This window comes from Sus scrofa, chromosome 13 (genome assembly GCF_054392235.1).
Source record: "Sus scrofa isolate SSC_HxYL_T2T_F1_AM1 chromosome 13, Sscrofa_HxYL_maternal_Yorkshire_Landrace_v2.0, whole genome shotgun sequence".
NCBI classification, from domain to species: Eukaryota; Metazoa; Chordata; class Mammalia; order Artiodactyla; family Suidae; genus Sus; species Sus scrofa.
The window spans coordinates 168,541,197-168,564,446 of NC_139395.1; the positions used below are offsets into that span (position 1 = coordinate 168,541,197).

Here is a 23,250-nt window from a genome sequence, read left to right on the forward strand (position 1 = left end):
TACCCTTCCATCCCTGGCACTATATTAAATGCCAGCATGCAGTCAAAGTCAGAGATGAAATTTTAATTCCAAAGAAGTCTTGGTGAGGCAGAAAAGTATATTTGAAAGTATGTGAGATATTAGAGTTCCCATCCTGGCTCAGCAGAAACGAATCTGACTGGCATCCATGAAGACGCAGGTTCGATCCCTGGCCTTGCTCCGTGGGTTAAGGATCCAGCGTTGCCATGATCTTTGGTGTAGGTTGCAGACGCGACTCGGATCCTGTGTTGCTGTGGTGTAGGCCAGCAGCTACAGCTCTGATTCAACCCCTGACCTGGGAACCTCCATATGCCATTGGTGCAGGCCAAAAAAGACAAGACAAAAAAAAAAAAAAAATGTATGTGGGATATGGAATAAGATACTGGATGTGTTATTTTGAGCAGGTTGTACTTGATAAACCTTAGATACTGTGAAAGATGGTTAATTAAATTTACCTCATTAAATTTTGAGGATTTCAGTTAAAGAAAAAGAAAAGAAGATGCTTACATAGTAGTAAATGAGGAAAGTCACTCAAAATGGCCTATAAATGGTCTTTCAGCACTATCTTTTCAATTTACTCAGTGGGGCATCGATCTTTCCTAATGGGAATATATATTTGATTTTAGACTGAGTATTGATCAAAAATAGAATTCCATTAAAATCAACTTTCTTGCAAGCTCCTGTTCCATATATTAAGGGATACTAGTGAGAAATGTTTTAGAAAGACTTAATATAACAGTATTTCTTGAAGTTTTAACGTTATGTGCAAGTCTACTTTAGTCTTTTGGCAATTTAGGATTGTCTGTTTTTCCTAAGACAGTAGAGGAGTATAGCATTGTATAAGGCAGAACTGACAAAGGATATTTGTAATTTTTAGACTTCCATGTTGTCTACATATACTATAGTAACCTCATGAAAATAGTCATGCGTTTCACAGTTGCAAATGATAAATCTCTTGGTAAATTTCCAATATTCACACAATGTGTATTTTGAGATTACAAATGTCTGGCTAATGCTTATTCCCAGTTTAGGGAATAAAGAGTATGGTGATTAAAAAACTATGGTGGTCAGGGGTCTCTTAAAAAGCAACCAACCTGGAAATTATGTGCGTTTTTTGTTTTGTTTTTTGTTTTGTCATTTTAGGGGAGGTTTCCAGGCCAGGGGTCAAATCGAGCTGCAGCCACTTGCCTACACCATAGCCACAGCAATGCCAGATCCTCATGGTTACTAGTCAAATTCGTTTCTGCTGAGCCACTTCGGGAACTCCTGGAAATTATGGTTTTAATATACTTCTGAATAAATTTGTGACTACATCACGCTGCCTTACATTTTTCCTTTATCTTTGGCTCTTTTAATTTTTCACTAGTTCTTGAACTATACAATATGCAGGAGAGGATTTGGAACTCAAACAGTAATTTTAACTTCCTTGAGGTATAAAAATAATCTTCAGAGAACAGGATAGAGAGAAATAGAGTAAATAACTTAAGTCATTGAATTATCTCTAGTTCTTTAATGTCTCCTACCTGTTAAATAACTAGAAATGAATTGCGTTTAGTCAGTTAATGCCTTTTGTCTGGAACTGTTGTTAATAGCCTACATTTGCAGAAAATGATCAGAGGTATCCATTTGCATTATAAAAAATCTCAAGTTAAAAAAGGTCCAGTGAGAAGGTATATGAATCAAAATAGCAGAGGAATCATGAGTCTTTACTCTACAATGAATATACTATACCATAACATCAAGCACATCTGCTAAGTATTTCTTGCTGCAGTTCTCCATATTTAAAATAGATATAAAAATAAGTAGCTCATATTAATGGAATGGGGAGTGCATATTATTTGAGTAGCCACTAGTTATGTTAACAAATGTCTCTTAAATTCGACTTGGACATAAAAGATTGTCTCTCTCATCTCTCTTTCCATTGACTTTTTAAATTGCCAGTGCAAAGAATTTCCCCTAAATATTGTTTAAACTTCCCTGCTTTGCTAGCTGTATCACTGAGGCTTTAATTAAATAAAATTTTTGACTCCTAATTTAATTGTTCCTCAAAATTATTTGCAATAATGGGTGGCTCAATAAGATGGTTGATGGTATTATTTTGCAGGATAGTAAACACCAGGGTATACTTCTTTAGGTATCTGGGGAAAAAGTCTGGACCATATATTTATTAAAAATCTCTCATATATAGGTCAATTGGTGATGAATTAAGCTAAAGATAGAAATGCAACCCTCATACTGATGTATAAAGTTGAAGTTACCTAGAAGAGAGGGAGAGTATAGTAGATTCAAAATGGACTTAGCAATTCTTAACCTGAGAGTTCTTATTTTTCTTTTCTTTTCTTCCTTTTTTTTTTTTTTTTCTTTTTGCTTTTTAGGGCTGCACCTGTGGCATATTGAGGTTTCCAGGCTAGGGGCTGAATTGGAGCTACAGCTGCCAGCCTACACCACAGCCACAGCAACACCAGATCCGAGCCATGTCTGTGACCTACACCGCAAATCACAGCAACGCCAGATCCTTAACCCACTGAGCAAGGCCAGGGATCGAACCCACTTCCTTATGGATACTAGTCGGGTTTGTTACCACTGAGCCACGATGAGAACTCCCTGAAAGCTCTTTTTATGAACATGCACCTATTCTGGATATAGGGATTAACAATAACTCACATAGCAAAAAACACGGGCTCATCTCACAGGGCACTGAAGGAACAACTAGTCAGGAATGTAAAGCACTTAGCAAATCTGAAGCATTCTGCGTTCTTTATTTATTTATTTATTTACTTATTTTTGTCTTTTTAGGGCTGCTCCCACGGCATATGAAAGTTTATAGGCTACGGGTCAAATTGGAGCTGTAGCTGCTGGTCTACACCACAGCTACAGCAAACCCAGATCAGAGCTGTGTCTGCGACCTACACCACAGCTCATGGCAGCACTGGATCTTTAACCCACTCAGCAAGGCCAGGGATTGAACCCCCATTCTTATAGATACTAGTCAGGTTCGTTACTGCTGAGCTATGATCCTGCAAATTCTTAATAAAATCAATTTGTTGCTTGGGATGAGAACTGAAATTTATTACTTTGATTACCAATAATATTAACTCTAGCAAAGTTGGCACACTTTTCAATTAAATAACAGTTATTTAGACAAATGTTCACGTCAGATGGCAAAATAAGCATTTAATTTAACAAAGTACTCTAAGAGAAATGCATTAAGTCTTAACCCTTAGCCTGAAGACACTATGAAGCTAAGTGTCCAGCTTATTTACTCATGATTTTAATTTTGGGTCATCGTATGGTAATAACCAATTAACTAACCCCCTCCCCCACTTTTTTCTATTCATAGAAGGACAAATGGGGTATGATGAAATATTGGCAATCAGAATAGGATGATTAAGGACATTGGGGGAATTCCAAGAATTTAACATTAATTTGATCATAATGTAGAGGACTGCCATTTATTTTTCGGCTCAATTCGAGAATGTAGAGAAATTTTATTTTCATTCTTTTAAAAAATGACATTATTTTGGAGTGCATCATAAACCCTGGATAAATAAAACAGAAATACCCTAGAGCCCAAGCTGTTAGATTGGTGAGAAGCTTACTATGGATTATAAAAGAAGAGTAAGATTTTGATAGTTAGGAAATTCATACACATAGAAGCAGAATTTCTATAAGATAGAAATTCTGGGTAACTGTTTGCATTTCTTTTCTTTCACATGGTGTAGGCAGTCTTCTAAATTTTCCATAGAAATCAGATACACAAACCAACATGAAGTGTTCGCAGGTAAAATGTTTACTGAGACCCCCCCCCCAAAAAAAAAACACCTTTGTTATTAAGTGATAGTGGGAACTACTCAAGATTGAGAACTGAAGTGTCAAGATAAGAAGTGACCGACTGTGCCCCATTGTGAGAGTGGACATGGACATCCACTACAACACACAACAGGGATGTGTTTCTGCATTATGTGACTAAAAAGGAGAAAAAAGTAAGGTGCAGTGAGAGAACTAATGATTAAGAACAAAGATTCTAAAACTGCCTTAAATCACATATAATTCTCTTACAAATGTGTTGCCTTAAGCAAATCATTTTTTATTCTCTGCCTTTGTTTTTTTACAGTGCAAAATACATATAATAAGAGTACCTGCTTCAGACACAGACTGTGAGAACAAAAGAGAACTTGACACATGCTCGTATCATATGACTGAAAATTCTGAGCTGCTGCCTCCCTTTGAGGGCAGCTTCATTTGAATACTACTTCACTGAAACGTTTACCTTTACAGGGTGAGATCATGGATCTGATTGAATCTTTTTCTCTTGATTTTAAGTTAACTTACCTAGGTTGTTGAAAGGGGTTGTAGCAGACATCAAGAAAACATAAAATAAAGCCCATGGTTGCCACTAGCTACATACATTCCCAATTTCCTCGTTTATAAGATATGGGATTTTGAAACCCATGTTTGAGATCAGGGGTATGCCACAGAATCACCAATAGAACTTTTAAAAAATGCAGTGCTAGAACCCCATCTCTGTCCAATTACATATGAACTTAGGGTCAGAGCTGGGGCAATAAGGAATACTAGGCATGTATATTAAGAATCTTCATTGTGAATTAGATTTTCATTATAAACCACTGTTAGATGATTTGTAAGGTTGATATTATCTGTATTATTTTATGACTCTAATAATGCTTCATCTAAACACCATCTAAATCATTTTGAAAGTTATCTTGGTACTTTTTGTCTAATCATGTTTTAAAAATTCAAGATGATAATGATCACATTTTCTCAGAATTAGATTCTTCTTTGGAACAAAGCAACCCAACTTTGTTAGAATAGAGAGGTAGTGACATGAGAGGTCTACCTCACCCACATTTTCACTGCTGGCCAGACCTGTCACCACAAAGACACCTGGCTATCGCTGCAGGATGTACTAACCACTTTTAATTCATCTCCACCAACCTCAGCAAAGCAGTTTAGAATGGCTGGCTTTCAGGTGCTCTATGCTTTTTAAGTAAGTCCTTTTCTACCTAAGTATTGGAAGAAAGGTGAAATAATTGATTTTAAACTACTGATGAGAAAAATAAGGGGACACGTGTGAAATTACTCCAAGCCATGTTCCAGTGTTGGCAACGTAGTCACACCAAGCTGAAAGCAAAGCACAATCAGCCTGATTTGGGGAATATGCCTTTTCTATGGTAGAAATTACATGCCCAGCTGACATGAGCATAACAAACACATTGTATTTTCTCCCAGTGAAAGTCAATGGGCAATGAAGATCTTTTTTCTATAGCTTACTTTGATTTCTTCATATACAGCCAATAGACAACACCAGCAACCAGAGCAGCAAGGAGGAGACCAACCACGATTCCCACGATTAGTTTTGCCTGGTCATTCACCTTCTCCTTGTTTTCATCTACAATAAAGAAGAAAAGCCCATGCAATTACAGACAATGTCAAGGATGTTGGAAAAGAAGTCAATCTAGTTATTATTTCTTATTAAAAATGACTGAGGCTCATTAGTAAGAGTACATGCAAACTTGTGCTTTTCAAGGATTAAAATTTTAGCATTCTTACTATCTTGTCTCATTTGCTATTTTAATTCAAGTCAAAATTGTGGCAGCTAAGAAAATTACTTATATGATGACACTTCATAAATCTTGAGCAGATAGTCAAGGAAGAAGAGCCGGCAGCATAGTACCTACCACTTATCTCGTCTGCCTCATCGTGTTCTGGAATACTTACTGAAATGAAAAATGTTAATATGAAATTAAAAACAAAACTTGTTGATATATGAAAGTCACCTTTACCATTATAGTATGATGTAATAATACTCAAAGATAAAATATCTATTCTACAGCTAAGGGTAGAAAAAATTTACATTTAATAGAATGTGAACTTCCCTACAAAGAAATTCATCTTGTCTTAAAGAAAGGAGAGTAGTTAAAACTGCAAAGGTATTAATCTACCATAGAAAATTTCACAAATGACAAGCTATAGTATTAATCTGAAATCCATATTAATTTCCCCACTATCTACTCCCTTTTAATAGGATTTTTTTAAATAAAGAGAAACAAGTTGCAACTTGTGAAATCTACAATGTAGTGTTTCTCAACTTTTCTCCAATTTTCCTGGCTCAACAGAGGAGAATTCTTTTTCATCCTCTAGTATAAGGGACTTACCACTAGAAATATTCTCAAAGTGGTAGGGGTGGAGGTTGAAACTGGGGACGTCTCAGAAGGGCAACACATGTGATGCCTGTAAAAGCCCTCCAAATGACTCTGATAGGGCCATGCTCCTGGCCCATTTTAAGAATTGCCACTGTGGTGGATTATCATCTAATATTAAACTAAATAAATATTCTTCTATGCACATGGGCCTGCCTTAGAACTTGCAGTGATGTAAGTTAAAATGCACATTCCTAGACCCCTCCTCATACATACTACATTGGACTTTCAGGAGGTGCTCATTAAATTTGAAAATTATGGTATCAAATATTGATCAAACCACAGAAAGGTCTAGAAAACCACTATTCAGTGGGTTAAACTAAAAAGAGAGACTTGTGTTCAAGAAGAAAGAAGTAAGTTCTCTTTCTAGGTAGGACAAATCAATACTCACTGAATTGAATTCAGAGAAGTCAATGCTCCTATTTTAGAGTGAAATTTGCTTGGTTCTTTTCTCCTGTCAATCCGACAGGCTATATTCCATTCATATTCTATTAAGAGCCATTATCTTTAGACAATTATTTTCTCCCAGCTCCAGCTAATTCTTAGCCAATATATCTCTATTCTGTTACTGTCACATACAGGATTGCAACTGACTGAAGAATAAAAATTTGGAGGGTCAGTGAGCATCTTGTCTGGAACTGAGCCTCATTCTAGGCCAGCCCTGATTTAAGGTTGACATAGCAATAGGAAGAATTACAGAACTGAAGCTGAGAGATAATTTCAAATGAAATGGAACTGTTTTCAGAAGAAGCTGCTATTGGCATATATCCATTACCATGGTCTTAGCATTAGTAGATTTTTTTTCTTCACCTTCGCTGAGATAATCTCATTTGCTTGATTTTTTAAATCTGTGATTCAAATATGATATTCAAAAGCATCAGTTTTTGAAACTAGATTTCAGAAATTCTGATATCTGTTACTACCAATTTGCTGAGTGACTTTAAGCATGTGGCATTCCTATAACATAATAAGAATAGGATAAATACCACAAAGAATTAAAAATATAAAATAATAGGTTAAAGGGAATTAAAATTTTACCAAAATGAAGATTATGTTTAAATTATTTGTACTCTGAACACAAAACATGGATTAAATAAGAGCAACTCAGTTCTTATCCTCGGTTGTTCTTGGAATATATGCCTGTACAAGATAAAGTCTCTGACCCATAAAACATGAAATGATTTAATTGTCAAGACAAGGATTGTATAAGAATGGACACCAGGAAAAAAAAAAAAAAGAACCTTATGATGATGATATCAAATGTAAAATAAAGAAATAAAACTTACCATAATGCAGTACAGGAAGATGGAATTGAAGATTTTAAACTAATGAAGAATACCTTCAAATTTTCTTACTTTTTTTAATGCCAGAAATAAATACTCACTAGCAGAGACATTCAAGGAGTTTACTGTTCTCTCCAGCTGGTTTTCTGCTGTGCAAGTTAAGGTAACATTCTCTTCAGGGGAAATGATAATTTTACTATAATACCTGCCATTGATATAAGGAGATTCCTCTGTCTGGAAAAAGAAAAGGAAAATGAATTTAGAAATGGAAATGGATTTCAAGTGTAGGAAAGAGTAATACTGAATGAAATAGGATAGTTATGGTACTCTTGTGTAATCTGGAGCTCAAGGGTATATGTAAGCTCATAGATGAGACCAGTTCAGTTTTATAATTACAACAGGCAGGAAAAAGAATAGCAAATTCATAAATGGATTTCTGTTTATGCTTCTATTATTAACTCCAGTGATTAAATTAATTAAACTCTTCTTTTCCAGTAGATGTTCAGGTTAGTTGATATTTTGGCATGATAGTACATGTATCAAAATAATTAATTGGTGATTAACTCATAACCTATTTTTTTCTAATATGACTTCTGAATTTAATTCTATTTTTAAATTGTCATTGTTTTTCACCACAGCATCAGTATATTCCTTTATTTTAAACCATTGCATCTAAGTGCATGTGTATATATAATTTTCTCATGGGAAAGTCAGACTATTTTTTTTTTTTTCTAATTTTCCTGAGCTAAACACAGAGGATGGGTTCTTTTTCAGTGACAGTAAGTTCATTTGGTTTTTGTGAGCTATTAATGAGGACAGTCATTGCCATTTAATTCCTTCAAACATAAGAGAAAATTCACTCTACTCTTCCCCAGGACTTGACTTCTAAGTCCAACTTCACTAACACCAGTATGTACTTGCATTCTTTTCTGAATCATATTATACACACCAAGTCCTATATTGTTCCCTATTTGCTTTCTCCTCACTACATGATAAAGGCCTTGAGGAGAGAGCCTCCTGCTTAGAGATACTGTAGAGCCCCCTGGGGTAGGGGTGGGGCAGAGGTATCAGTAGCTGTAAAATAACAGATTCACCATGTGATTGAGGAGGGAACAAATAAAAGATTATGGATGGATCAGCAAAAACCTAGGGCAAGAAAAATAACATATCACCTAGTGGGCCAGAATCAATCCTTCTCCTTGACAATGAAGAATGGCATTATTATTTTTATCCTTATAGTAAGTTCACCTGCTATTTTTCCACTTCCCACTAGTATTTTTCATATGACTTTCTTAGTCTTTGTTTTTATTACTTTTATCTTTGCAAAATATATTTGCTTATTTCTAAGATGGCCTTTTAAATCTTTCTATCCTTTCATTCATCAAATATTTATTGGATGCTTATTTTTCTATTTTCTATGTTTGCACTGCCAGTACCAAAAGGTACTTTTTTGTGTAATTATTACTAAATTGAACTAAAAAGTAAAAAGAATAGGGTAGAAGAGAAACAGTCATTTTTGATGCTAAAAAATAGATCTGTCCATTGTCAGCAATTTACGTGGTTCAGGTCTTTATTCTGAAATCAAGACCCTTTTTACATTCCTCATGAATGTGCTCTTGCATGTGTGTCTGTATCACACATGACCAAATCAGGAGGTATTTCTTCAAGTGTGTCCACTCCTTTGGGGACCTTCCATACTTGGAGGAAGGCAAATATATATCTATCACCCATAGGTGAAAAAGCCAAAATTCACCTTGCTCTGCAAAACTACACTGCATGACCTGCACCAGTGGCCCAACTTCCCTGGATGGAGAGAGTGGACATTTTTAACTTTAAACTGCACCTCTGGTTTATGCATGTCTTCTCAGATTTTAACTGGGTCCAAAGCTTCTAAGGCAGCATGGAAGATTCAAATAGTAATAATCACATGCATCTCTGAGGATTCCTAGAGTCTTTAAGTGGCTTCACTGAGAAGAGGGTCATGAAGACTGTTGTAGAGAAAAAAGGAATTAACAAGTGTGTCAGTAACCCAAACTGACCGCAATTGAATGGGATTACAGCTCTGAACTGTTAGTGATAGGCCAGATTCTCTGCTTCTTTCCTTTCCCTTCCCTTCCCTTCCCTGCCCTTCCCTTCCCTTCCCTTCCCTTCCTCCCTCCCTTCCTTCCTTTTCCTTTCTTTTTTGTCAAAGAGAAAATTACTAGTAGTGTCCATAAGTTCTTAGCCTTTACTACAAAATGAAAATGGTGGGACAAAGGTACAAATATTACTGTTCTGTTTATGTATACTTTTGATCAGCAGGAACATCCGAGACACTATACATTTAGTTAGCCTTACTCAGCCCTGGCACACACTAATCAGATCATATGTTCACAGTGATTGTGTTCTTCATCCCACCGTAGGGCCCAGATTTAAGAAGAAATATCCCCTAATGTGCATAAGTAAGCAAAGCATAAGCAAGGCCACTTGTACTCAGATTGGGAAGTTTATAATGCAGAAAAGTATATATCTTAATGTTTTAATTACCCAAGTTTCAGGAATTAATGACCATGGAACAACACCTAGTTTATATTCTTTCAAAAACAGATGCTGACCATAATGTAATGATTCTTCCATTTTTCGTGGCCGTAGGATTTTTAATTTTTTCTTCGAGCCATGGGCTTCCTTTGGGGAAATTAAGAAGTTAGCAAAAGCTCATTCTGAGGATATATTGCAAATTTATCCTCACACTGATAACAAGCTAACCTACAGTTTAGGTGCCTAAATAAAACCCCACATTGGACCAAGCACAGCATATAACAAAAAGACAAATACTTGCTTGGTTTATGACGCTTCCACTGCCAGTAATTGTCCACTGTATAGCTGGCTTCGGAAAACCTTCCACATGGCAGATTATTGTTTTAGATAGTCCACTGGGATCAGTTTTCTTTGTCATTTTGATTTGAGGTTTTCCTACAATGTCATTACAATTAAAATAAGATGTTGAACCGAGATCATAAAAGAAACCAGATATTAAATTCTCAAAGAAAAATTTGAAGTGGTACTCATATATTTTATTACCTTCTACAATGAGCGTCAATGACTCTCTTTTCTTTAGTCCTTCAACCTCTTGCAGAGCAGTTTCACAGACGTAGTTTCCAGCATCCTGATAATGGAGACTAGAAAATGATGGGCTTGATCGAAGCCTGACGTTATCCTGATTAAATAAAAAGCTAATTACATTACACGGCATGATTAAAATCCTTAATATATTTATTACATAATAATGAAGGTGGAAATTATTCTTCTGGGTCTAATAAAAACAAAAACTTCTTTCTCTTAACTTCAGACATTGTCAAAAATAAATTTCCTTTGTACTTTTAAAGTTAGATGTATTGGAATTTTATTTCAGATTCTTCCATTTACTGAATTTGTAATTGGGAACAAGTTACACTTCTGAGATTTGGTTTCCTTCTTTGTAAAATGGGATAGTAATCTTGCCATATTAAACTGTTTAATTATATGCATAATGTAACATGTTTACACTAAGGGAAGTTCTCAGTTGACAGTAGCTACTCCTTGTAGTAAATGTAGATGAATTCAGATGGTCAGACATCAGAGACTTGTGCTACATAATCTATGATGAGTATAAATACCTGAGAGTCATTTTTTTTTTTTTTTGAGAAAGTTATCAGTACAAGGGATCCATTACAGAGGGCTACAGCAATTATGACAAAAATGCTCTTTAAATAAATCTTTAGTAACAGATTACTACCATAATTTCTTTGAACAAAGGAAATGCGACACTTAACTTTGAAAATCATTTGATACACAGAAAATAATCCTATTTTATCAGGAAGTGAAATGCTCCTAAGAAGACAACTAAGCACAATCCTAAGATTACGGGGTCTTTGTCCCTATGAATTTTTTCCCATTTCCATCAACTAACCAACAACCAGGCAATACTGATCAGCACTACAGACATTAGGTATTCAGTCAACAATGGTGACTGCAGCTGATGTACAAATTGGTTTAGCCAAGTAAACTCAGTTTCTCTAGGTTTATGTAGTAAAACATACTCTGAGTGTTCATATGTCTAGAACTTGTCTAGCCCTTTGACTATTAACTACTGGAAATACATCATGTTAAATATGCAGTCTATTTAGTGAGACAAATTATCTAAGTGAGTAAGAAATTGAGATGAGGTTATGGTTAAAAGAAAGTGAAATAAGAAACTGAACTTTAAGAGTAAGATAACAAGTAACAGAGGATCCATCATGAAAAGAGATCAAAAAGCAATACAAAATAATCTATATTTTCATTAAGAAGAAATTCTAGCAATAACTTTCTCCATAATTTTTTGTAAAGATAATTTTTGCCAACTCCTATTTCAAGTGGCTTGTATGTGTTTTGTCAGCACATCATTGGTTAAGTGCTTCTGTTACATACCATATTCTGGTACTAAATGGACTGAGAGTTTAGATATATTAGTCAAGAATTTGAGTGGAGGGACCATAGTTACAACCTTTCCTTTTGGTAATAACCTTGTCTCAAATTACTGATTACCAATCCTACTTTCTCACCCTAAAAACAGCAGTGTTACAAGTATATAAGCACTCACTCAGGAAATACCAAGTAAACTCCTAGTATATTCCAAGTGTTCTACTCTGGTCCAGGGGTGAAAGATATCTACCTTCAAGGAGCTATTAATTCAGTAGAACTGACCTTCAGACATTTAAGGTCAGCTTCAGCAGAAAGGCAGAAGGTTGTATGACTAGAGCGTACTATCTACGCATTATGAGGCTTGAGCTCAAGTCTCTACTCTGCCACTTAGGAACTTTCTGGTTTCTCTCACCTCGACTTTGAATAATGTGAAGAAATGATAAATGTCCTGTATATTTCACAGGGTTGCTGTAAACACAATGTATTTACAACAAGGTGGGTTAAAACACAGTGAAAATTGTTAGCCTATGAGGTATATAACTGTATATGTGTATATATTCATGCGCATGTGTATAATTAATGCCCTGTGCTGATGTTGAGGATCTCTAAAATTTTACAGTGATGTGATTTGTATCACATAGAGAAAGTATGAGCATGGGTGTATAAACATATTACCCATGAATATACAAAAGAAGCCTAAAAAGGAATCAGTCCAAACAGTAGGATATTACTGAGGAATATTACTTACTTTCATCCATACCACAGTTGCGTTCCTACTAGCAGATATTGTGCATGACACAGGCAAAGCATCGCCAATCTGCTTGGTCACTTCCCCACTTGGGTTTAAGGACAAATCCAAATCTGTGAAGCAGAAAATCTGCTTGAAATGCAACCCCAGAAAGTAAGACATTCAAAATATTTTGGAGAAAAAAACAGATAAAAGGAAAAAAATCCTTCTAACTGCACTTGAAATTCAGAAATGATTTATGTGACTGAAATAACTGAACTATAGCATAATCGGTCTAGTTTTTCAAGCCAGTTTTGAGACCAGTTTGGACAAGTGAACGGTCAATCTAATTGATTATGCATTTATTTGCAGTTAACATGATTGATGGTTTGACTGCATTTAAGTATTCACCTGGGGTCTATCACCTTAAGAAAAAAAATTCTTAAATCACTTCTGGAAGAAAATAAAGAAAGATGATGACTAGGTTAATATTATAAAAAGGGCTGATAAAGAATACCATGGAAAAATCAAGTATATTGAGACAGCAGGTGATAAACTGAAAAAGCATGAGGTAGTCTACATGTTTCTTCAGAGAGAATTGACTATAGTTGTTAGATATTTTTTTCAAAACTGCTATCCCATTTCTCATGAAGTTGAAATTTTAAATAAGATTTATTGTTAGGCACACTGTCAGCAGACACCATTTTTAAAAAACAGTATAAACACATCTAAGGAATTATAATCTTTTAGATGGAAAGTAATTTCTATAAAAATCTTACTGTCATAGTATGATCTGTGTGAGGAAAATCCAGCTCAAAAGAACATTTATTGTACAACTACTATGTTGCAAGCAAACGAGCTTACAATTTACAGTTTGAAGTTGAGGTAACATGCACTCAACTATGTGCCAATACCACATGGAGGAAAGAAGTCCGCACTTTGTGGTAAACGTGTTACAGGTGATGAGCCCAGGAAATGTTTGCTGAAAAACTAGAGTAAGGGCTACAGTTAGAGGTACAAGTAAAGACTATAGGAATGTAGAGGACAGAACCAAACTGGATTTCAAAGCAGCAATAAAGGCTTTGTATGGGAGGCAGTATCTGTTTGTGGTCCCTGATGCAATGTTGAGAAGGGCTTTGATAAAGCAGAGATGTCAGGAAAACTTCTGCCACACAAGCAAAGGCAAAGAGGTGAGAGAGTTTGGGAGATTTCACCATATTGGATAATCCAATATGAATGGTTATAACACATGGAAGATAAATCTATACAAGCAGTTAAGGCCAGACTATAAAGGCCTGTACTTGCCATAGTGAGTTGGGACTTTCTTCTGTGGCAATGGGCATCTGCTATTGCATACTGTGCTTCCTCTTGGTTTTAAGTGTTAAAATTGCAATTTGTAGATTGTTTGCAACATTAACTTTAACACTTGTTTCCCCTGCTAGTTAGCATCATGAGAGGGACCAGTGACTTGAATTGTAGGCCTTCAAAAACTATTGTTTAGTAAATGAAGGCAAGAAGCATGTTTCTCAGTTTCTCATTAATATTAAAATATGCATTTTCACATCAGAGTGGAGTTTCCTCAGAATATTTGGTTGAATTGTATTTAGATAAAAATTCTATTCACGGCAAGTTCAAGCTTTTATTAGCTGGACAGTTAATTTGCCAGTGAAGATATAAAATAAGTGATTTTTAAAGGATGCTCATGAACTTTGGAAGCTCAGATGAAGATCCTTTATGTGTGTGAATTGGCAGAGGACTGGTAAAGGCTTTAGCAGCAGCTACGGATCTGTGGCCTGAAAGCCTGATGACAGGTCTGTCCTTTTACTCATCTGTGGAAAGGAAACAAATCTTGTTTTTAGAACAAACAAGGAGGAGTTCCTGTTGTGGTGCAGTGGTAACAAACCCAACTAGTATCTATGAGGATGTAGGTTCTATCCCTGGTCTTGCTCGGTGGGTTAAGGATCTGGCATTGCCATGAGCTGTGTCCATAAAGAGGACGGAAAAAAAAAAAAAAAAAAAGGAACAAACAAAGATAAATAGGCAAAAACAGGATTTTTATGTTTTCATTTCATGTCATTTAGAGTAAAACCTTGGTTTACTTGCAATATTATCTCAGTTTTGAAAGATAAAGATAGGTCTCAAAGCCCAATGTTACAGCCTAGCTTTCAAAACCAAAATGTATTTAAATCCAATTAAGGGCACTGAAATGCAATTAAACCGTTATATGCTTTTGTTTAATTTTTTAATCACAGCTGATCATTGAGGTGTTATGCAGCTGCAGGCAAGGTTTTTTCCTAATCCTTCTATTGCCTATCCTTCCCTGCCTGATATACAGGTGATATAAATGAGAGCCCTATTCTTTTAGGGTCCTGAGTAGCTAGCATCTCTTAAACATAAGCATATTGTACCATCTCTAAGCACTGGATTCTTGCTTAGAGATAAAGATCTTATGAACAATGATATTAGAGATATTCCACAGGCAATTCTATCTGCTGGTTACAGCCCCTCACTTTATATTCTTTCCCCCATGCAACAGACTGGATAAATGGTCTCATGACTGACTAATCCTCAGAAAAAAAGTAGCACTGTTGTTTTTCTGCGAGGTCGTTGCTTTCTCTCTAACTAGCCTCTGATGGCAGACACACTCAGATCTCTTCAGCAGGAAAATGAATGAAAACATAGAAGTAGGCTGGCTGGGAATATTTCTTAACAGTCCACTGTCACCACAGGGTTCCCCAGGGTGTGCTCCCAACATCAGACACTCAAAAGCAACCATCTGGTTACTCTATTCCCCAATGCACTTCCTTACATCTCCTTCGAAGTTTTAGCTCCGATGCTACCTGTTTTCCAAGTACTGTGGGTAAAAGATTTATAGCCAGAACAGTTTCTAACATTTCTTTTGATTTTGAAACAAAGAAACTCCCACATTCAATGGGATTGTAGTGGACCATGTCTAGAGAAATATTACTGTAAGAGATAATGTCTAGAGGTGCTGTCGGGTACAAAGGACTTATTAGAAAGTTTGGCCGATACCTTCAAGCAAGACTGACATATGCCCAAAGCACTCTATGAATTCTAGTGTTAAATTAGTTTCCCATTTCCACAATGCATCAGGTACATTAATTATATAGGTGTTCAGGGATTATAAAATAAAGAACACAAGTAAAATGTCTGTTTTCTATTTGTATTTTTTCTAACCACTGGTATAAATATAACTTTTGGAGTATCTGGAGAATAGAAATGGGTTAAAAAGTATGTGCAGGGTGATTCTGAAGCTGTTCTTTTTCTGCCTTCCATATAGAGGCAAATAAATGGCTTTTAGTGGTATCTATCTCCTTCTCTAAAAGTCAAGTCTGTAATAATTTTGTGTTGCCTGGGTTTGGGTATTAATAGTATTCTTTAATATTAAAAAATGATACAATCTATACTTTTCTGGGCTAAATGCAAATCTTGTATATCTAAACATTTTCTTAGGATATAAAATGAATTACTTCTTTAAGATGCATGTGAATATTTTGTTGATTCCACAAACTGAAGACATTTAGAAGGAAAATGGAGATTTACCACTGCCCAAAGCTGCAGTTATCAGGTACATGCAAGATTTCAACACTGTAGTGCAAATCTAGACCAAAGGTGGGTTTGCTATGATGCACTTGAGTAAGTCTCTTGAAGCCACATTATTTAAGAAAAATATAGCTGCAGTTTATTTGAAAAGATAGCCAAGTCAGACTTGAGAGGCACTGAAAGTGAAGTTGGTAATGAAGAACACTGTGACTTACAGTGAACCGTGATGGTTGTTGAAGCAATCATGCTTTTTTTGTCTATCAGGGAGCATTTGTAGTCTCCTGTTGCATTGCGTCTCACATCTGTCAATGTGTAAGTATTTGAACTTCTTATTCCTTCGGGCTGTCCCTTTTGATAGAGGCAAAATGTCAGATGATTACTCTTGGTAGCTACAATAAGAACACTTGTATTTCTTGATGAAAATGACATTTTATCAGGTAAGAAAAAGATGGGAATATGGTTCTTCAATTGGACAAATAAGTGTAGAGTTTGTGCTTTCTGAATCCTGGAAAAATAATTGATATTTTGGTTCTAAGGAAAATTGATAAATTGGTTCTAAGGAAACCTCTAAGGGGGTTTATTTACATTGTATTGATGATATTTATTTTATTGACAGCCTGGCTTGTATTTGAGTGTTAAGGCAGATTTTTAAAAATTGTCTAATATCTTATTTTTATATTTATCCTTTGCTTAATTTGACAAAAGAAAACATACCATATATCCAAATTAAAAAGAAAGAAGGAAGGAAGAGAAGCAGGAGGGAGGGAAGGAAGGGAGGGAGAAGGGGGGGATAAATTTTAAAAAGAGAAAAAAGAAAAGAGTGAATAACTAAGAATAAAAAATAATCACAATGGAAAACAGTAAGGAGGTTCCTCAAAAAACTAAAAATAAAGCTACCATATGATCCAGTAATCCACTCCTGGGCATCTATCTGTAGAAAACCATAATTCAAAAAAGACACATGCATCCCAATGTTTTTGGCCATGCTATTAAGAACAAGCAATACATGGAAGCAACCTAAATACCCATTAAGAAAGGAATGGATAAAGAAGATGTGGTACATATATACAGTGGAATTGTCATTAAAAAGAATGAGATAATGCCATTCACAGCAACATGGATGGACTAAAGATTATCATACTAAGTAAGTCAGGCAGAGAAAGACAAGTATCACATATCACTTATATATGGAATCTAAAATAATGATACAGATGAACTTACTTACAAAACAGAAACAGGCTCACAGACTTTGAATACAATCTTATGGTTACCAAATGGGAAAGGTGGTGGGAGAGAGGAATGGATTGAGAGTTTGGGACTGGCACATGCACACTACTGTATATGGAATGAATGGTCCACCTAGACCTGTTGTATAGCACAAGGAACTCTACTGAATATTCTGCGATAATATATATGGGAAAAGAATCTGAAAAGGAATGGATAAGTATATATATATAACTGCATTACTTTGCTGTATAGCAGAAAGTAACACAACATTGTGACTCAACTATACTTCAAAAAAATTTTTGGAAAATGAAAAATAGATGAGCTAAGAGTATATATTAATGAAAAAGATAATCGTTGCTAAAACTAAGACAAATTTGACTCTGGCATCCTTAAAAACCAAGGTAGAGACATAATTAGTTTCAAATTTCATTTGCATATTAGATGAAAACAATGTGTCAATTAGGATAAACAGAGCTTTCTATTAACATTTAAGTATAAAAAAATCACTTATACTTGTCCTATGAATAATATAGTGGGTAATACTCTTAAACATTGTTGAACAATGCAATGTGACATTTGTGAACAGATCCATGTGGTAAATGTTGTATTGAGGTGTACATGGCTTTTCCCAGTAGAAGGTCATGTCAAACACAAGCCGGGAAGGCTATGGGACAGCAAACAAATGTCATCAGACAGAGCATTCTCCTAGTCTGGCTCCATAGCACCATGACATCTAGAACACATCCAAATTATTCTCTAGACATCATTTCTTTCAGCTATGATACTGATAGAAGTTGAGAAACTGACCTTTCAAGACCACATACAATGGCAAAATATAGCCCATGGCTTCTTTCTATCAAGCTGCATATAATGTACAATAGAAGTGTCCCTATATCAGAAATTTAGGGATGTGTTCAGGAAAGCACTGTTGGTAGATTTAGAATCCACATCAGACCATTTGCTGTCATCATTCTCCTTTTATATTTGTCTGAAGAGCAGGTTCTTATAATTTATTTGGATAATGAGACCTTGAGTTTCTGTTATTATGGTTTTCTGTGAACAGCTTTTTCCTCTTTGACCCCGATTTCACTTAACACGAAGGAAAAAAAGACAAGAGTACTAGCAGATGCCAAAAAACTTTCAAAGGACATTCCACGGTTGTCCCTTGTCTCCAAGAATAACATCCTTTCTCACTTAAGCTGCCCAAGTACGTATAATTCTTAATGTCAACCAGCTGCCAAACAATAGGTCAGAATAATAGCAGTCTAACTCAAGTAGTAATCCTGAAGCACTTACTGGTAAGTAAAACAAAAACTCTTCAGGAGGAGGGTTCCCGTTTCCCAGGCATTTAAGAGTGATGTTGTCTCCTTCTTTGATGGCATTTTTTGGTGGCAGCACTTGTATTGTCACCTGCTCTGTAGGATCTGCAAGAGTCACAGACACAAGTTACCCTTTTTCATCAAGCACCAAGGTACTCTGCACTTACAATGTAAATGACTAAATTATACACAATTTTCTCAAGAAGCTAGTAATGGTAATTACTTAAATGTATCTTTTTATAGAAGGATTGAAGTTAATAGCTACTTGTATAACAAGTACTAATCTTGGTTAGAGCAAACTACAAAGAGACCCTGTTACATAAAAATTAATTTCTTCCTAGCAAAATGAATGACCATAATTATTTTATGTGTAAAAGAGCACTAGGAACAATATCACTGTATAATCTCATTATAAGGACATTTAACCATATTATGTGTATCTTATGGTTTGGAAAGACTGGGGCAGCTAGCAAAGAAATTAAAACTATTAGGCACCCCTACACTCATATTACACAATAATACCTTACATTAAATGAAAAGAGACATGAGACAATACCAGAAAGATTTTTGGTATGCAGGAGAGTAGTTCTGCTTTCAAAAAGATGAATCCCATGAACTGAGGGAGACCCTTAACACAATCAACAGAACTGTAAGTGTATTGTAATTCTTTTTTGTTCATTGGAGCCAAGATGTAACTTTCATTCCATTTTGGTCATTTTTATGGAGAAAATAGGGCTAAAGGGTTTTCTTTCGTAGAGGCCACTGCTCAACAATAGAATGCTAAGGAAATTTAAAGGCTACATACACAGTGGACCACATCTAGCTAACAGCAAATAAAAGGAGGTAGTGTTGACAGTTATAAATAACCCACTTTCTAACACATCCACCTGTTATGTAACTGGTGATACAATGAACAATGAATTTGAAATCATATAATGCCAAGGTTTATTTTAGAGAACCTTTCTACAAGGCTTATTAATGACTGAGGCAAGTGTCTCTATTTCCAAACTGGCAGCGCTAAACATAATCTATGAAGACTTATTTTGCTATTAGCTAATACAGCAAGATGAATAAGTGCTCAATTATGATGCTTTTAAAAGATCTCTTGCAGCCTTTTACTTATCTTTCTAAGACTAAAGTGCAGAGAGAAAAAGAAAAGACTGAAGGGTTTTTATAGGTTGCTTCTTTGACTTTCTCCATTATTGGGCATCTTTGAATATTTACTGAGAATGTTCTGAGACTAAACAGTAATTGGTTTAGCATAGCTCATTTTTCTGAATTTGCCTGAGCTATCTTCTAATCAGCAGTTCCTAGTAAAATCAGAAAGTAAATAGAGTTTGTCTTTTGTTTCTCCCCCGCCCCCCACTGACTCCCCATTTCTAGGGCTCCCTCACTCTTTCCTGTGGCCTTTCTCTGCCTTGCGTGGTTACTAACCAAAGCTGACACCAGAACAGCTAGGAATCATAGTCTGAATTCCTGCTTTATTTCAAAACCCCCTCCCTCTGTGTCCCTTTTTCAATAGGCTCTACTCTGTATTAGAGTTGAAGAACTAAACTGAGATCAGAAGGTTAATGTAACACATTTGAGGTTTAACAGTAACTTTCTAGATGCCACTAATACGCCTTCAACAAAATTAATGATCTCTTTCTCTCCCTTGGCCCCTAACTTTGAATTTTACTCTATTAGTAAATCATCATTCTGCCAGTTCTCTGGCTTTCTCCTCTGCCCTCTCTTATCCACTCAATCACCCAGTCTTAATGATTAATCCTTATGCTTTGCATCTGCCTCTTCCCTTCAAGTCCCACTAACACGTTCCTAGCAAAGGCTCTAATTAATCTACACCTGAAACATTGCCACTGAACTTCATTTGGTCCTTCACCTTGAACCTTTCTCTTTTCTACTTCTTCATTCACATATATTCTCTAAATCGGTTTTTGAAGTAGTGCTTTGAATATGACAATGATATTTAAAATTCTTCATGCATCCCCAATATATAAAAGTTGAAATAAAAATTAACCTGGTATCCACAATTGCCTAGAACCTAGTTCAGGTGAGAATCTTATATCTCACTACTCCATATATACCCCTACATCATGACCCAAAGAATCTACTCACTTTTTTTCTCCCATCCCTCCATTTATCCTCTATTAACTCATTTATTCATTCATTTGGCTAATATTTATTTTGTGCAGGAACTAAGTACTGGAGTTAGAGAGTTGAAAGCAGCACATTCCCTGCCCTCAGTGAACTTTCAGTTTATTTATGAGGACACCAAACTTAACAATTAAGACTGCAACAATATAAAAACTGCCTAAGATGGAGTAGTCCCTGGTAGCTTACAGACCCACTGACTGAGAAGCATCCAGTAGGAAACGGCCCTGGACCTGGGTTTTGAAGAATAAGTAGGTGTTTACTGGATAATAAAGGTAAAATAGTGACAGCATATGGATAAGCATGTGCATAGTATTCCACAGGAGGAATCTGGAAAATAGAACAGACTACAGAAGAGATGGAGGTTGAGAAAGGTCAGGACAAGGCTACAAGGGACTCATGGCATACTGACATCAGAATTATGACAATTAACCTGAGAGATCTGGGGAGTCACGGAAGAGTTTAATCATAGCAGTGACATGTTCACATTTATGTTGTAGAAAGATATTTCTGGCAGCAGCTTGCAGGACAGTTTGGGGTAAACAGACGGGAATACTATTTTGGAAATTGTTACAAAAATACCAGCAATGAGGAAAGGTGGCATAATCTCAGGCAGTGTCAGAAAGCAGAATCAGATAAACACAAAGACGAAAGAGCTATATTCTATAAAACTTCATTATAGACTGGATAGGGTAAGGAAGGAGTGGGTTAGTGCATCTTTCTCAGGCTCTCTCAAGATGAACTGATCACGTTTCTTTTTCTTGAATGTACTCTTCTGTACTTTCCATTTAGCGTCTCCTTTTCTCCTCTGAAGTCAACCTAGAGCAGTGGTTTTCCAAGTGTGGTCCTCAGTTGGTCAGTATTAGCATCACCAAACATTAGTAGCATTATCATCGCTTGTTAAAAACGCAGAGTATTTCCGCCCCACCTCATACCTCCTGGATGAGAACTGGGCCCAGTAATTTGTGGTTGAACAAGTCCCCCTGGTGATTCTCATGCATACTCCTGACTGGGAATCACTGTTCTTGGACACCTGGGCTTTTAGGGCTGTTCAGAGTCCCCCATGGCACTTACACATTGACCATTTCCTTCTGAGGGAGGTGTCTCACTTTTCTATTGGAATAGAGGTCTGACAAGCCCTTAAATGTCAGGACTATGTCGTAAGCACTTTTGGATCTTCGTTGTGAAGGCCAGCACTGCATACATTGTGCCTTCTCAAAAATCTGTGCCAAGTGCACCTCACACAGCCAGCCACAGTAAAAGCATTCCCTTTTTATTCACCTAAGGAAATTTTCTTCCCATCTATCTCTTCATGCCTGACACTCACATACATCCCTGTTCTTTCTTAAGCCAATTCCCCAATCCTTTTCACTCACTTTCATATCTTACCTATCTTGTACTCCTGTACTTAAACCAAGATAGTTTATTTCCAAATGAATATTTTTGAACAGAATTCTGCTTCCACATACAGAAATAATAATTTGATCTTAGATAAGCTGCATATGATGAAATCCTCTCAATCCTTGCTTTTACATCAAGTTGAAACTTATTTGCAAAGTTTCAGGCAAAATAAGTCATTACTGTTAGAGCAAGTGGAATTTCAGTTTAGTCCTTATATAAGGTTCTGCATTGTATGGAACCCAAATAGAAATGTATCTGAGATAAAACTCTCTGAAGATTAAACCTCTCTGGAGGTTTAATGGGCATTTCTACCCCTTTCTCAAATAGATGGAGAAGTAGTAGGTAATTCTACAACATATGACAGTATTATGAGAATTTCTGATTCATTAAAAAAAAGTTTTCTTGCATCTCCCCCCCCAAAGATATCTCTAGATTATGCTTATGAAGTAGTAATGATTAAATAGTAATACTGATATTAGTACTTAATAATGAGCATTTAATGAGATATATATTGTTACTTTGGATTTTTTATTTCACTTAATCTCCAGAGTTAACACCATGAGTTAAATATCATACTTTTCCCATTTCAAAATAAGAAAACTGAGACGTAGAGTAGTTAACCTTCTTTTCTAGAAATACATAGTAACCAACAGCACTGGGACTAGATTGCCAGCATTTTTGCTTGTGATCATTGTATTATCTTGGTTCTGGTCTTACAGGAGAGTGCACAGCACTGGGGGAAAAGGATTCTAATCCAGTTGCTACAGTTAATTTAGGGCAAGTCTCTGGGTCTCACCTTACTGTTAAGTAAAATAATGGTGTTAGAACAGATGATCAAGAAGGTTCCTTTGTAGTCTAATATTCTTTGATTCAAATAAATCTATGAAATGAAATTAACCAAAACATGCTGGAATTCG

General features: G+C 35.9%; 1 protein-coding gene across 6 annotated transcripts in view; it reads right to left on the minus strand.

The window, feature by feature from the left end:
- ALCAM (activated leukocyte cell adhesion molecule) overlaps nucleotides 1-23,250 on the minus strand; it is a 204,304-nt gene that overhangs the window by 18,440 nt on the left and 162,614 nt on the right. For 2 of the 6 annotated variants that reach the window (XM_003358827.6, XM_021070497.2), the window contains exons 7-14: nucleotides 18,759-18,886; nucleotides 16,451-16,583; nucleotides 12,693-12,805; nucleotides 10,583-10,718; nucleotides 10,341-10,474; nucleotides 7,624-7,756; nucleotides 5,718-5,756; nucleotides 5,311-5,428 (exon numbers count right to left, since the gene is read on the minus strand). In XM_003358827.6, the coding sequence (XP_003358875.3) occupies nucleotides 5,311-5,428; nucleotides 5,718-5,756; nucleotides 7,624-7,756; nucleotides 10,341-10,474; nucleotides 10,583-10,718; nucleotides 12,693-12,805; nucleotides 16,451-16,583; nucleotides 18,759-18,886 (934 nt within the window). Of the gene's footprint in view, nucleotides 1-5,310; nucleotides 5,429-5,717; nucleotides 5,757-7,623; nucleotides 7,757-10,336; nucleotides 10,475-10,582; nucleotides 10,719-12,692; nucleotides 12,806-16,450; nucleotides 16,584-18,758; nucleotides 18,887-23,250 lie in introns of all 6 variants that reach the window. The other 4 variants (XM_013982482.3, XM_084991466.1, XM_084991465.1 and 1 more) reach the window with 3 other exon arrangements.